The sequence below is a fragment of the Chrysochloris asiatica genome, unplaced genomic scaffold (assembly GCF_000296735.1).
Source record: "Chrysochloris asiatica unplaced genomic scaffold, ChrAsi1.0 scaffold00020, whole genome shotgun sequence".
In the NCBI taxonomy this organism is placed as follows: domain Eukaryota; kingdom Metazoa; phylum Chordata; class Mammalia; order Afrosoricida; family Chrysochloridae; genus Chrysochloris; species Chrysochloris asiatica.
The window spans coordinates 10,162,423-10,174,817 of NW_006408538.1; the positions used below are offsets into that span (position 1 = coordinate 10,162,423).

General features: G+C 39.1%; 2 protein-coding genes across 2 annotated transcripts in view; one reads left to right on the plus strand and one right to left on the minus strand.

Moving 5' to 3' along the window:
- Positions 1-12,395, minus strand: part of CTNNA3 (catenin (cadherin-associated protein), alpha 3) — a 2,468,838-nt gene that overhangs the window by 1,577,354 nt on the left and 879,089 nt on the right. The gene's annotated exons all lie outside the window — the stretch shown is intronic.
- Positions 874-3,624, plus strand: LRRTM3 (leucine rich repeat transmembrane neuronal 3). Its single transcript, XM_006835814.1, has 2 exons — positions 874-1,408; positions 1,761-3,624. Exons 1-2 carry the CDS (start codon positions 1,405-1,407, stop codon positions 3,296-3,298), a joined length of 1,542 nt encoding a protein of 513 aa, XP_006835877.1. The 5' UTR covers positions 874-1,404; the 3' UTR covers positions 3,299-3,624.

The window sequence follows — 12,395 nt, forward strand, 5'->3', positions numbered from 1 at the left end:
CAAGTCCCAGTTTCCTCACTTTTAAAGCAGAAGTTATAATGTCACCTATCTCATACTATTGTTGCAAGATAGAACAAGACAACCTGCACTTAGAGCAATTGGAACATACTCGATAAATACGGTAATCAGTAATGGTAATAAATAGCAACATGATTAAACCAAAGGATCCCTTGATCCTTTTACTGGCGCTGAGAATGGTTTATTTCTCTTCTAGTTAAAAACAAAAACAAAAATAGGAAGAGCAACAAAAAACATGAAAACAAACTAGGACATAAGCCATAAAGACAATATATTTTATGGGAAAACAAGAACAATTATTAGACTGATTCATTCATATATCATTAGTTATTGCCTTTCCTCCAAAAGATATGTGTTGTAGCATCCTGAGACACCTTGCATAATATAATGACTGTGACTCCACAGGTCACATGGGCAGGCAGTTAATGCTTCTCTGTAAAAAGTTCAATAATTCATTTTATAAATTTCAGTTCAAAGCCTACACTGAGGTTAAGATAAAAAGACATACTGCCTGCAAACTTAATGTCAAGCTCTAGAAAAACCCTGGGCAGCACATGTTTGGCGATTAAGTGAACGCAGACAATAAAGACATTGCCAAATTGTAAAACAAGACTTGGAAATTACAAAAAAAATGTTGTTAGTTATTGATTACTGTGACCATTCCGTTCCTATTGAGCCACCCAAAAGAATCATTCATTTTCCAGCAGAGAGCCTGCTCATTTGCAAGATAAAAGAGAGACATTTCTGCACATGCCCATAATGTTCTTCACCACTGGGGGCAGCTTTACATAAGACTGCATTCACTGAAACCAAAGCAACAGTCTGAGCTTTCAGAATGACAGTCTGCAGAAGGGAGCTGAGTGTGTGCACCGCACGGGGCTCTCCTGCCTTCTGGGCTCCAACGCAGCTCCGTGGCTGAACTGGGCGCTCACCACAGGAACTGCTGGGCTATGGAATACAGATGTGGAAGCTCAGGTAGCCCCGCATTGCCTGGAGGAATACATCATGCTTTCCGATAAGAAGAAATTGTAGAAGCCAGTTTGTTTGTTTGTTTGTTTTAACCCCCCCCCCAAAAAAAACCCCATAAACAACAACAAAAAACTGTAAAGATGCAAAAACGTAACATCCATGAAGATCCTATTACCTAGGAAGATTTTGATGTTTTGCTGTGAATTCGGTGTTGGGATTTATTTGTTCTTGGAGTATTCTGCGTGGCTGGCAAAGAATAATGTTCCAAAATCGGTCCATCTCCCAAAGGGTCCAATTTTTCTTCCTGGGTGTCAGCGAGCCCTGATTCACTACATTGCAGCTGACAGGGGCTGTCATGCAAGTGACCCCCTAAGCCAAAGCAAAAGACCTAAGGACGACCTTTGAACAATACAAAGGATGGGTATGTTTTATCATTTTTCTTATTTCATTCTTTAAAAAAAAAAAAAGTCTCTATGTATTAATCCTGCCTTAATTCTTTTAGCAATTACCTTGCTCTAAGCAATATAAATTCAGTTGTTTAGTGGGTACATTTCCTAGCTTAACTATTAAAAAAAACAAAACAAAACAAAACAAAAAAAAACCCTGAAGGCAGTTCTCTTCTTTAAATCGTATATAGAGATCACATTAGATGTTAAATGCTGTTTAGATTAAAATGTTAAAACATGGAAATATATGTCAATTTTTGCTTGATTAAAAATTGAATGGATTCTTTTTTTGGGGGGATAACTTTTCTCAGTTGTTTTCATTTCCAGGTTTCAATGTAATTAGGCTACTGAGCGGATCAGCTGTAGCATTGATTATAGCCCCCACAGTCTTACTGACAATGCTTTCTTCTGCTGAACGAGGATGCCCTAAGGGCTGTAGGTGTGAAGGCAAAATGGTATATTGTGAATCTCAGAAATTACAGGAGATACCCTCAAGTATATCTGCGGGGTGCTTAGGTCTGTCCCTTCGCTATAACAGCCTTCAAAAACTTAAGTATAATCAATTTAAAGGGCTCAACCAGCTCACCTGGCTGTACCTTGACCATAACCATATCAGCAATATTGACGAGAATGCTTTCAATGGAATACGCAGACTCAAAGAGTTGATTCTGAGTTCCAACAGAATCTCCTATTTTCTTAACAATACCTTCAGACCTGTGACAAATTTAAGGAACTTGGACCTGTCCTATAATCAGCTGCATTCTCTGGGATCTGAACAGTTTCGGGGCTTGCGGAAGCTGCTGAGTTTACATTTGCGGTCCAACTCCCTGAGAACCATCCCTGTGCGAATATTTCAAGACTGCCGCAACCTGGAACTTTTGGACCTGGGATATAACCGGATCCGAAGTTTAGCCAGGAATGTCTTTGCTGGCATGATCAGATTGAAAGAACTTCACCTGGAGCACAACCAGTTTTCGAAGCTCAACCTGGCCCTTTTTCCAAGGTTGGTGAGCCTACAGAATCTTTACTTACAGTGGAATAAAATCAGTGTCATTGGACAAACCATGTCTTGGACCTGGAGCTCTTTACAAAGGCTTGATTTATCAGGCAATGAGATCGAAGCCTTTAGTGGACCTAGTGTTTTCCAGTGTGTCCCCAACCTGCAACGCCTCAACCTGGATTCCAACAAGCTGACATTTATTGGTCAAGAGATTTTGGATTCTTGGATATCCCTTAATGACATCAGTCTTGCCGGGAATATATGGGAATGCAGCAGAAATATTTGTTCCCTGGTAAACTGGTTGAAAAGTTTCAAAGGTCTGAGGGAGAATACAATCATTTGTGCCAGCCCCAAAGAGCTGCAAGGAGTAAATGTCATCGACGCAGTGAAGAACTACACCATCTGTGGCAAAAGTACCACGGAGAGGTTTGATTTGGCCAGGGCATTCCCAAAGCCCACGTTTAAGCCCAAACTCCCCAGGCCTAAGCATGAGAGCAAGCCCCCCTTGCCCCCGACGGTGGGAGCCACGGAGCCGGGGCCGGAGACTGATGCTGACTCTGAGCACATCTCCTTCCATAAAATCATCGCGGGCAGCGTGGCCCTTTTCCTGTCTGTTCTCGTCATCCTGCTAGTTATCTACGTATCGTGGAAGCGATACCCTGCGAGCATGAAACAGCTGCAGCAACGCTCCCTTATGCGAAGGCACAGGAAAAAGAAAAGACAATCCCTAAAGCAAATGACTCCCAGCACCCAGGAATTTTACGTAGATTACAAACCCACCAACACGGAGACCAGCGAGATGCTTCTGAATGGAACAGGACCCTGCACCTATAACAAATCAGGCTCCAGGGAGTGTGAGGTATGAACCATTGTGATAAAAGCGCTCTTAAAGGCTGGGAAATAAGTAGTGCTTTATGGAACTCTGGTGACTATAAAGGGAACATGGTGCCCCTCCTCCCCTGCCCCCTCTCCCTCCCTCTCATTTGCTGGCAAGGTCTTCCCCTGTCAGTTTTAGCACATTCATAATACTGGTCATTTTCTTCTCAGACATAATCAACCCATTGAAATTTAAATACCACAATCAATGTGAAGCTTGAACTCGGGTTTAATAGAATGCCTATTGTATAAGACCCTTTATTGATTCCATTAATGTCACACTTGTTTTAAGATAAAACTTCTTTCATAAGTAAATGCCCCACATCTGCTGTTATTCTCCTGGTAGGACAAATCTACAGTTCCAGAAGGTTTGCAATTCATTGGCAAATCAAGGAAACCGAATGATCCCAGGTACTCAGGAGCTTGGACAAATAATAGGTGACTCCAGAACACAGGAACATTTAGAGACAGCCTTAAAACAATGCCTGGTTTAAGAAGAAAAATGCAGGAGACTTATCAAAATGGGGTGCTGGAGTAAAACAACACCCAGAGCATTTTCCAGAGGGGTGGGAATTACCAAAAAGCAATCCTAGGAAGAAGAGCTCAAGGGTTAAAATGTTGCAAGTTGACAACTGTGAGAAACTGCTAAACATGCAGCTTGGGAACAGGAGCCTTATCTCTGAAACCCATCCCTGCAAAACCAGGCTAAAGGTTTCACTGTCAATTTCTTCTAGCTTGTCCATTAAAAAAAAAAAAAAAAAAGGACAATAAAATCTCCAGGAAGCAAATTTGAGGAGGCAGATTTCTCTATTGCTTCTCACACTAGAGAGTTTTCAGACACGAGGCTTGCAAATGAGAAGGCAGCTTGCTACATATCCATGTGGTTGGGAGCTTCCCAAAATTTCTCTTTCCAGCTCTTTTCAAAGACCCTAATGTAGTCAGCAGAATCATTAGCTCAGTCCTGTTCTTCTGTTTGGGATTTGTCAGGCTGCCCTGTTGTGTTCCTTTATATGCCCTGCACACACCAATCTCTGATGACTGACACTTCATTCAGGTGCTTAAAGAGAGCACATTCCAAGACACCCTTTCCATCAGCAGCCTCATTGAAATGGGTGATTTTGATAACACCCTCAATAAATGTATCAAGAAAATCCTAGAGGAAAAAAAGAGAGAGGCAGAGCTTCCCTATAGCAGTTGTCTTTTGCATTTGCATTGCTGACATCACCCTGTCCTATGTTTCTCTGTATTGTGAACTCATCCCTAAGCACAATTCTGTTGCGAGCCTGTGGGCAATCTGCAGGCAGCATGCATGTTTGTATGTCATTGGTGAAAGTTTATTGACTGCAGTGCAATATTATATATAGCCTCTGTGTTTCAGTAATTAGACGAGTGTCTGTAGTAAGTACAAGAGTGTAGCCTTCCCTGTCTCTCATCCTCCAAAATGAACAGTTCTCTTACAGGAGTGAAAATCAGGAACACAACATTTAGGCTGTTTCATTTAATTTGGCTTGACACCTTTAACCATGTCCCTGTTCTTTCCAAACAGAATCACTGCAGCAAAAAAGGAAAAAGTGAATGGCTATTTTTGCCAGCATTTCTTATATAGCTTGGAGGCTTTCAAGATGCTCTGAGGAACAATCTAGGCAAGTCACTAGGAAATATAATCGCAAGGAAGTCAGATGATAAAAATCATATTTCATAAGTGATAAAGAAAAAGAAGCATTTAGAGTAGATTTAGCAAAGCTGCTTTGATTTTGATTAAATCTTAAAACAGTTGCCAGTTCAAAAAATTATCCTTGTTACAGCATCTTGGCCCATGAATGATTGTGAATATACATTTTTACAATGGCAAATAGTCCACGTATTCCCAGTTGATAAATAATGCAGATACTTCCTTCCAGTACTAGGAGCTGGATGACTAAGCCTACTGAAATGCTTTCCACTGAAACTGTGCTTTTCCTGTTTTTATGTCAGTAAATACATATTCCATCTAAATAAGAGATTATCTTTGGTTAGCCTCATTTTTACCTGTACTAAAAAGATGATTGTATTAATTAAATGCAGTGTTAAAGTGAAAAAGACCATTTTTATTCTTTGACGACCTTCTGCCTCATTTGTGATAGGTATCAAGTTTATTTGAGCAAGACATATTTATACTTATATTTTTTAATTCCTGCAAATTCTCAATGCTGTGCTGCTACTAGTTTATATTAAATGTGTTGAATGTTTTAAATGTGTTTCTAAAATTTAAAGCCAATCATTGCATGAGCTGTGATATAAGATGAAATGAATGACCAACATTTTGAGGACTGGCCATTTTTTAATGCCTACCTTTAACAATTTATACATTTAATAGAAAAAAGAATCAAAATAAATCTCTCGAATAGAAAACTCATTTTAATTTGAAATGAGATATTATTTTTAAAAACTTATTTTTGCCACCATAGGAATGAAAGTTTTCTAGTTTCTAGTGTCTTATGAACAGCAAGATATAATTCTTGTAGGTTAGCTTATAAACTAGTCCCCCACAATATATTTAACCAAGTCAAATGGTGAGTGTTCCTCTGTTCCGTGGCACTTTCTATATAACATGCCATAAACCTATTCACACAATTCTTTCAGACTCATTGCATGCAAGAGAAATATAATTGAGATTCCATTTTTCAATACAAGTGTATGAGAAATCTTTGACTTCCTCAAAGGTGACAATAGTTAAACAGTGTGACCTGTTGAATTACAAACAGATGCATCTCCATGCAGAATGAATTCAGTCAGGAGTTTGAATGCTGCTTTACAGAACAAAAAGGAGATAAAGTTTCCTCTCATTCAATTACCTGAAGGTCTTTTGTTTTGTTTTTCCCTCTAGTTTTTTATTAGCCTCAGCATGCACAGTGCTACTACAGCCTAGAGTTAATAATCTCAGTGCTACAGCCTTCTAAGCAATACTTATGCAAGATACATTCTTTTAAAATTAGTTTGTATTTTCTAAGGATGTTGACATTACATCTTTTCAAAGAATTTAAGCCATTTTTTACTTGATTTGGTGAGTCAACTACCTAAGTAGACAAATAGGCCAGAAGCAACATTTCTGTGGAACAGCAGTGCCGTCTAGTGGTAGATTAGACAAACCACAGCTATTCATACAGATTGTCATTTTTAATCCTGAATCCTGATGTAAATGTAATTTACATCATATATTGCTTGATCCGTTCATCTAGTTTGAATTCCATTTGGTCCATTTCCCTGGGAAATGTATTCATAATGTAACTCTGAAAAGTATATATTCTGAATATTGACCTTTTTATATTAATGCCAAAACAGGAACAAAGGACTAGAAATTAGTGTCCAAACATGAAAACCAAGTAATAATATGATAACAATAGATACGAAATATCTGAAAATATTCAGAATTATCACTGTTGTCCAACTATTCTGGGAGTTTCACATGACATGAGTTGAAATTTTTTCAATGGCGGGATGTTGTTGTGGGTAAGTGCCTGCCGAGTCGAGAGTCGATTCTGACCCACAGCGACTTTACGGGTACAGAAAGCCCCATCTTTCTCCAGTGGAACCGCTGGTAGTTTCGAACTGCTGACCCTGAGGTTAGCAGCCCGATTCGTAACCACTACACTACCAGAGCTGGCAGGATAGTGTACATAAATTTAGGTTGGGAAATACAAATTTCAGTATTAACACTGAAGGAATCAGCTTCGGGTATGCACAAGTCTGTAGGACTGTCTGTGCGGTCAAGTTGGGGAGACCTCCCCTGCCAGCTCTAAGACTCTCCAGTTTGCTTATCATTCCAGGGACTGTCGCTTCACCCCAATGCTTTCTCCCTCCCTCTGCCCTCCTCTGTAACCAGCTGACCCCTGATAGGGTATTAGGTTCTCTGACAATGAGGTTACAGTCTATGAGGTGATGATTCACGGATAATAAAATTATGCTCTCCTTCTTGGGGGAAGGATAATGCAGAGTCACTTTCGTGCATTTATTTGGCAAAGGTTTTCAGAATGCTGTAGGTGCATGAAAAAGCCTCACTTCCCTTGACATTTAGAAGAAGAGAACTTTAAATAGTTTATTTAAAGTATGGATTAGACTAGCATCAAAAACAAGCATCAGGCAAATGAGGCCTAGGATAAAATGAGTTCCAGACATTACATATGACAATTGAGCCATGCAAAATGAAAAGAGAGAGAGAGAGACAGAGACTGTGTTACTTCTGCTATTTCTTTCCATTTCCCTGAGCTCTCATTAATCTGGAACTGTTGCAAACCCATGACATCTTGCAAATCACAGCAAATCAAAGGCAGTTAGGAGAACACTATGGGTAGGAAGTATAATATCAGTAAACTTGATAAATGTAAGAAAAATAGAATAAATGGAAGTGAAATAGCTCTTGGGAGTTCTTGTATTAGATGATTTTTGAAGATAAAAAAAAATAATACATAACTGAAAATATAAAAGTAACTCTTTCCCTAATCATAATGGCCTATAGAATTAGTTCCAAAGTTTGCTCAGGCCCCAAAATAATTGGTGACATTTCTGTAATTAGATTACAGAATTATTTTTGTTAAGTGCTGTCGAGTTGGATTGTTGGATAGAATACAATAAAATTTCTACCAAGTTCTTAATAAAAAAAAATTTTTTAATTTAATATTCTTTTTACTTGAAAATACCATACCCATGAATGGTATGTCAAAGAGTAAGACCTACACTCAAGTTTTTCTGACACTTGTTAAACATATAATCCTACGCATATTTCTTAGCTTTTCTCTACTTAAAGTTACCCACCTGTAAAATGGGTATATATTATTAACTTCATATAGCTTTGTGAGGAAGGAGCAAATGTGAAAATTATGAAATTTAAAATAGCAACTAGCTATTCTTTTCAAAGTGAGGTATGTTGCTGTATGTTTGCTGATGTTTTATGTTTGTCTTGGGTCAAAATTTTTTTTAAAATCACGAATTTCTTTGTTGCAGAAGCCCATACCCATTTTACATCGATATGAGTTTTTGAGACTTGGCAGCAAATCTAGTACTTAATTTGTTTATCACCCTTATTGTTGTTGTTATGTGCTCTGGAGTCAGTTCCAACTCATAGTGACCCTGTACAGGGTTTCCGAGGCTGTAATTCTTTACGGGAGCAGAAATCCTCATCTTTCTCCCACGGAACAACTGGTAGTTTCAAACTGCTGACCCTGAGGTTAGCAGCCCGATTCATAACCACTACACTACCAGGGCTCCATTTGGTTTCCATAAAAATATGGGTTCTTCATATTAAGATCCACCTAGGATCTTACCCATAATTATCACACTGTATAATGTTGTTGTTATGTGCCATCTAGTTGATGCCAACTCATAGTAACTGTGAATAGGATTCCCGAGGAGTGGTTGGTGAGTTTGAACTGCCAACCTTGCCATTAGGTAAAATAAATGAAGACATGTACCAGAGAACAATGAATCAATGTTTCATCACTCTAAATAAAAATTCTAATTGTATCCCAAATTAAGCCAGTGAATCAAGGGTTCTCTATCAACAACATGCCCATGTTTTAGCCAGTACCACTTATTTGAACCCTTCATGACTTTACAAGAGGTACTTATAACATTAATATGGCAACGCAACATCATCATTGAGAAAAAGTTGAGTGCTTCTAACATGTTACACATTCTAGCTTCTAGTCACTTGTCCACTCTACTTTTCTCTAATGAAACACTATATCAAAAAGATACTTCTAATACAGAGATTCTATTGACTTTATCAAGCGTCTGACTCTGTAAGGCAGACAATTACCCCACCCCCTGTAATTGCACTTAGGGGTTCCTAGGCTGTGTGGTGCCGTAGGATCAGCACTGGACTGAACCACAACATCAACAGTTAAATCCACTAGCTGCTCCTTGGAAACCCTCTACAGAGTCGCTATGAGTTGGAAACGATTCGACAGCACTTAACAACAGCAACAACAATTTTTGTGAGAACAGATCATCATGTCTTTTTATCCATGGAGCAGCTAGTGGGACTGAACTGCTGACTTTGGTAAATAGTCAAGCACTTACCCATTGCACTACTAGGACGCCTTTTATCAATTATGGTGGGTCGGTTCTGACTCATATTGACCCTGTAGATGGTTTCTGAGGCTTTCCATCTTTACAGCAGCAGAAAGCCTCATCTTTCTCCCGCGGAACAACTGGTAGTTTCCAACTGCTGACCTTGAGGTCACAATCCGATTCGTAATCACTACGCGACCAGAGCTCCTTATAGTCTGAAAATCAGTGTAACAACCTTTTGCTTATGCAAAATGAAATATTCTAGAGTACTGGTGGCCTTTCATCAAAGAATGGCCAACATAATCACAGACTTAAGTCCACTGATATGGCTGGGTTTATCAAATATGAGTTATCAGATGTAGTTCTAAACTGTGTACAATTGAAGTAGACACAAACTACTCCTGTTTAACAACAGCTGAGTTTCTAGGAAACTTCCAGAGAGCTTGTTGTAGTTGTAAAGTGCCACTGAATCGGTTCCAACTCATAGCAACCCTGTATAGGGTTTCCAAGGAGCGGCTGGTGAGCTTGAATCGCCAACCTGGTAGTTCAAACCACCCTTACAATTCACCACATTAACCCACAGCACCATCCAGGACCACATTAGGAGCTCTCGTAGCTTAGTGGTTACAAGCCAGGCTGCTTACCTCAAGGTAAGCAGTTTAAAACTACCAGCTGTTCCAAGGGAGAAAGATAAGGCGTTCTACTCCCTGAAAGATTTACATCCTTGGAAACCCATAAGGGGTTGCTATGAGTTGGAACTGACTCCACAGCATATAACCAACCATCACTACTAGCTCTGCCACCACCAGACAGCAGAGAGGATGGTGGTGTGGCCATGGAAAAAGCACTTGTGAGTTTATGATGCTTTAACTTCATAGGGTTGTACATGGGTGCTCTTGACTTAGTTCTCCAGATTATTAAGGAAAATTCTGGACCATGGAGAGAAACAAATATTTTCTTTACTGCTCAAGACCAAAAGCAGGCAGTCTATTTATTTTGCAGCTCTCTGTATTTTCTAGTAGAACTTCCATACTGAATACTAATCTACACTAATAGGGGGGTGGGAACAAGAAAAGAAGTTATCTTATCGTATTAGAAAGTGTTGTACTGAAAATTGATAATTTTCTTGACAATATTCTGTATCTTCCTTTTATTTTCTGGGGTTCTGGCTTCCCCAAAGAAAGAAGTCCTTTATTTTCCCTCACTGTTAAATTGGTCTCCATTTATGAAAAAGTCCTCCATTTTTACTTCTCAGATCATACCAAAAAAAAAAAAAAAAAAAAATGGCTGCCCACAGATAAATAAACTCAATATGGTGATTTCATTAAAAAGAAATAGCCTATATCCAATTGAAAAATTATTTGCATTCAACATTAGACCACAAAACTCAACTTAGGCTGGGTGGCCCATCCTTCTTTCCCAGACAGTTTACAGATCACCAGATCACCTCTATTGTAGCTTATGTTTTTCAGTCGAAGACAAAAAGAAGTATACATAAATTACCAGGCTGACAAACATTGAAGTTTACTGTTTTCCTTTGTAATTCCCAGAAAAGGAAGCATAGAACTTTGTAAAAGATAGGATTTTGTATGGGAGTACCAAAACCTAAAATCAAACCTTTTGATATTAAATTGATTCCAACTCTTAAGGACCCTATATTGTTGCTGTTGTTAGGTGCTGTTTAGTTGCTTCTGAATCATAATGACCTTACGCACAACAAAACAAAACTCTGCCCAGTCCCGTGCCACCCTCAGAATCACCCTTAAGCTTGAGCAAATTGCTGCTGCCACTGTGCCTGTCCGTCTCCTTAGGGGCTGGGGAGGACTCGTCCTCTTTTTTGTTGGCCCTCCGTTTTGCCAAACACGATATCCTTCTTCAGGGATTGGTCCCTCTGGATAACATGATATCAGCATGAAAGGCCAAGTTTTGCCATTCTGGTTTCTAAGGAGATTTGTTTGTTTTTCTGGCATGGTACTTTCAATATTCTTCTACAATACCATGACTCAAATGCCCCAATTCTCCTATGGTCTTCCTTATTCAGTGTCCAGCTTTCACATGCATATGATGCTGTTGAAAATACCAAGGCTTGGGTCAGGCACACCTTAGTCCTCAAACTGGTATCTTTGCTCTTGAGCACTTTTGTTGTTGTTGTGAAGTGCCATCAAGTCAATTCCGACCCATAGTGACCCTGTATAGGGTTTCCAAGAGAATGAACCACTGACCTTGTGGTTCAAGAGGTCTTAAACAGCAGATTTGCTCGATGCAATATGTAGTTTGATTTCTGGACTGCTGCTTCCATGAGTGTTGATAGTGTATCTAGCAAAATGAAGTCTTTGACAACTCAGTCCTTTTCCCACTTATCATGATGATATTTATTGGTACAGTGGTGAGGATTTCTGTCTTCTTTACATTGAGGGTGCCACCCATACTGAAGGCAGTGGTCTCTGATCTTAATAAGTATTTTAAGTTCTCTTCTCTCTCAGCAAACAAGGTTGTATCATCTGCATATTGCAGGCTGTTAATGAGTCTTCCTCGAATCCTAATGTGACATTCTTCTTTATATAATCCAGCTTCTTAGATTATTTGCTCAACATACAGATTGAATAAATATGGTGGAAGAATATAATCCTGGTGCACATGTTTCCTAATTTTAAATTGTCCAGTGTCCCCATGAGCACAATTAATGAAATACCCATTCTTCACAATGTTATACTTAACTTGTAATGATCCACACAATTGAAAGCCTTTGCATAATCAACAGAAATTACCCCAGAGGCTGTATTCTTTTTCTTTTGTTTTGTTTCCCCCTCCTTAAAATTTTACTGTGATTTGGGTGAAAGTTTATAGTACAACTTAGTTTTCCATTCCACACTCCAGACTCAGTTTGTTTTATGACATTGATTGCATTCCTCACATGTGTATCAGCAGTCTTCACTTTCTCCCCTGTTTCCTGTGTTCTTTATTCTATCCATTTCCTCTTGCCTCCTGAACTATGTTTTTGGTCAAATGCTGCCCTTTGGATCACAAATGGCTGTGTT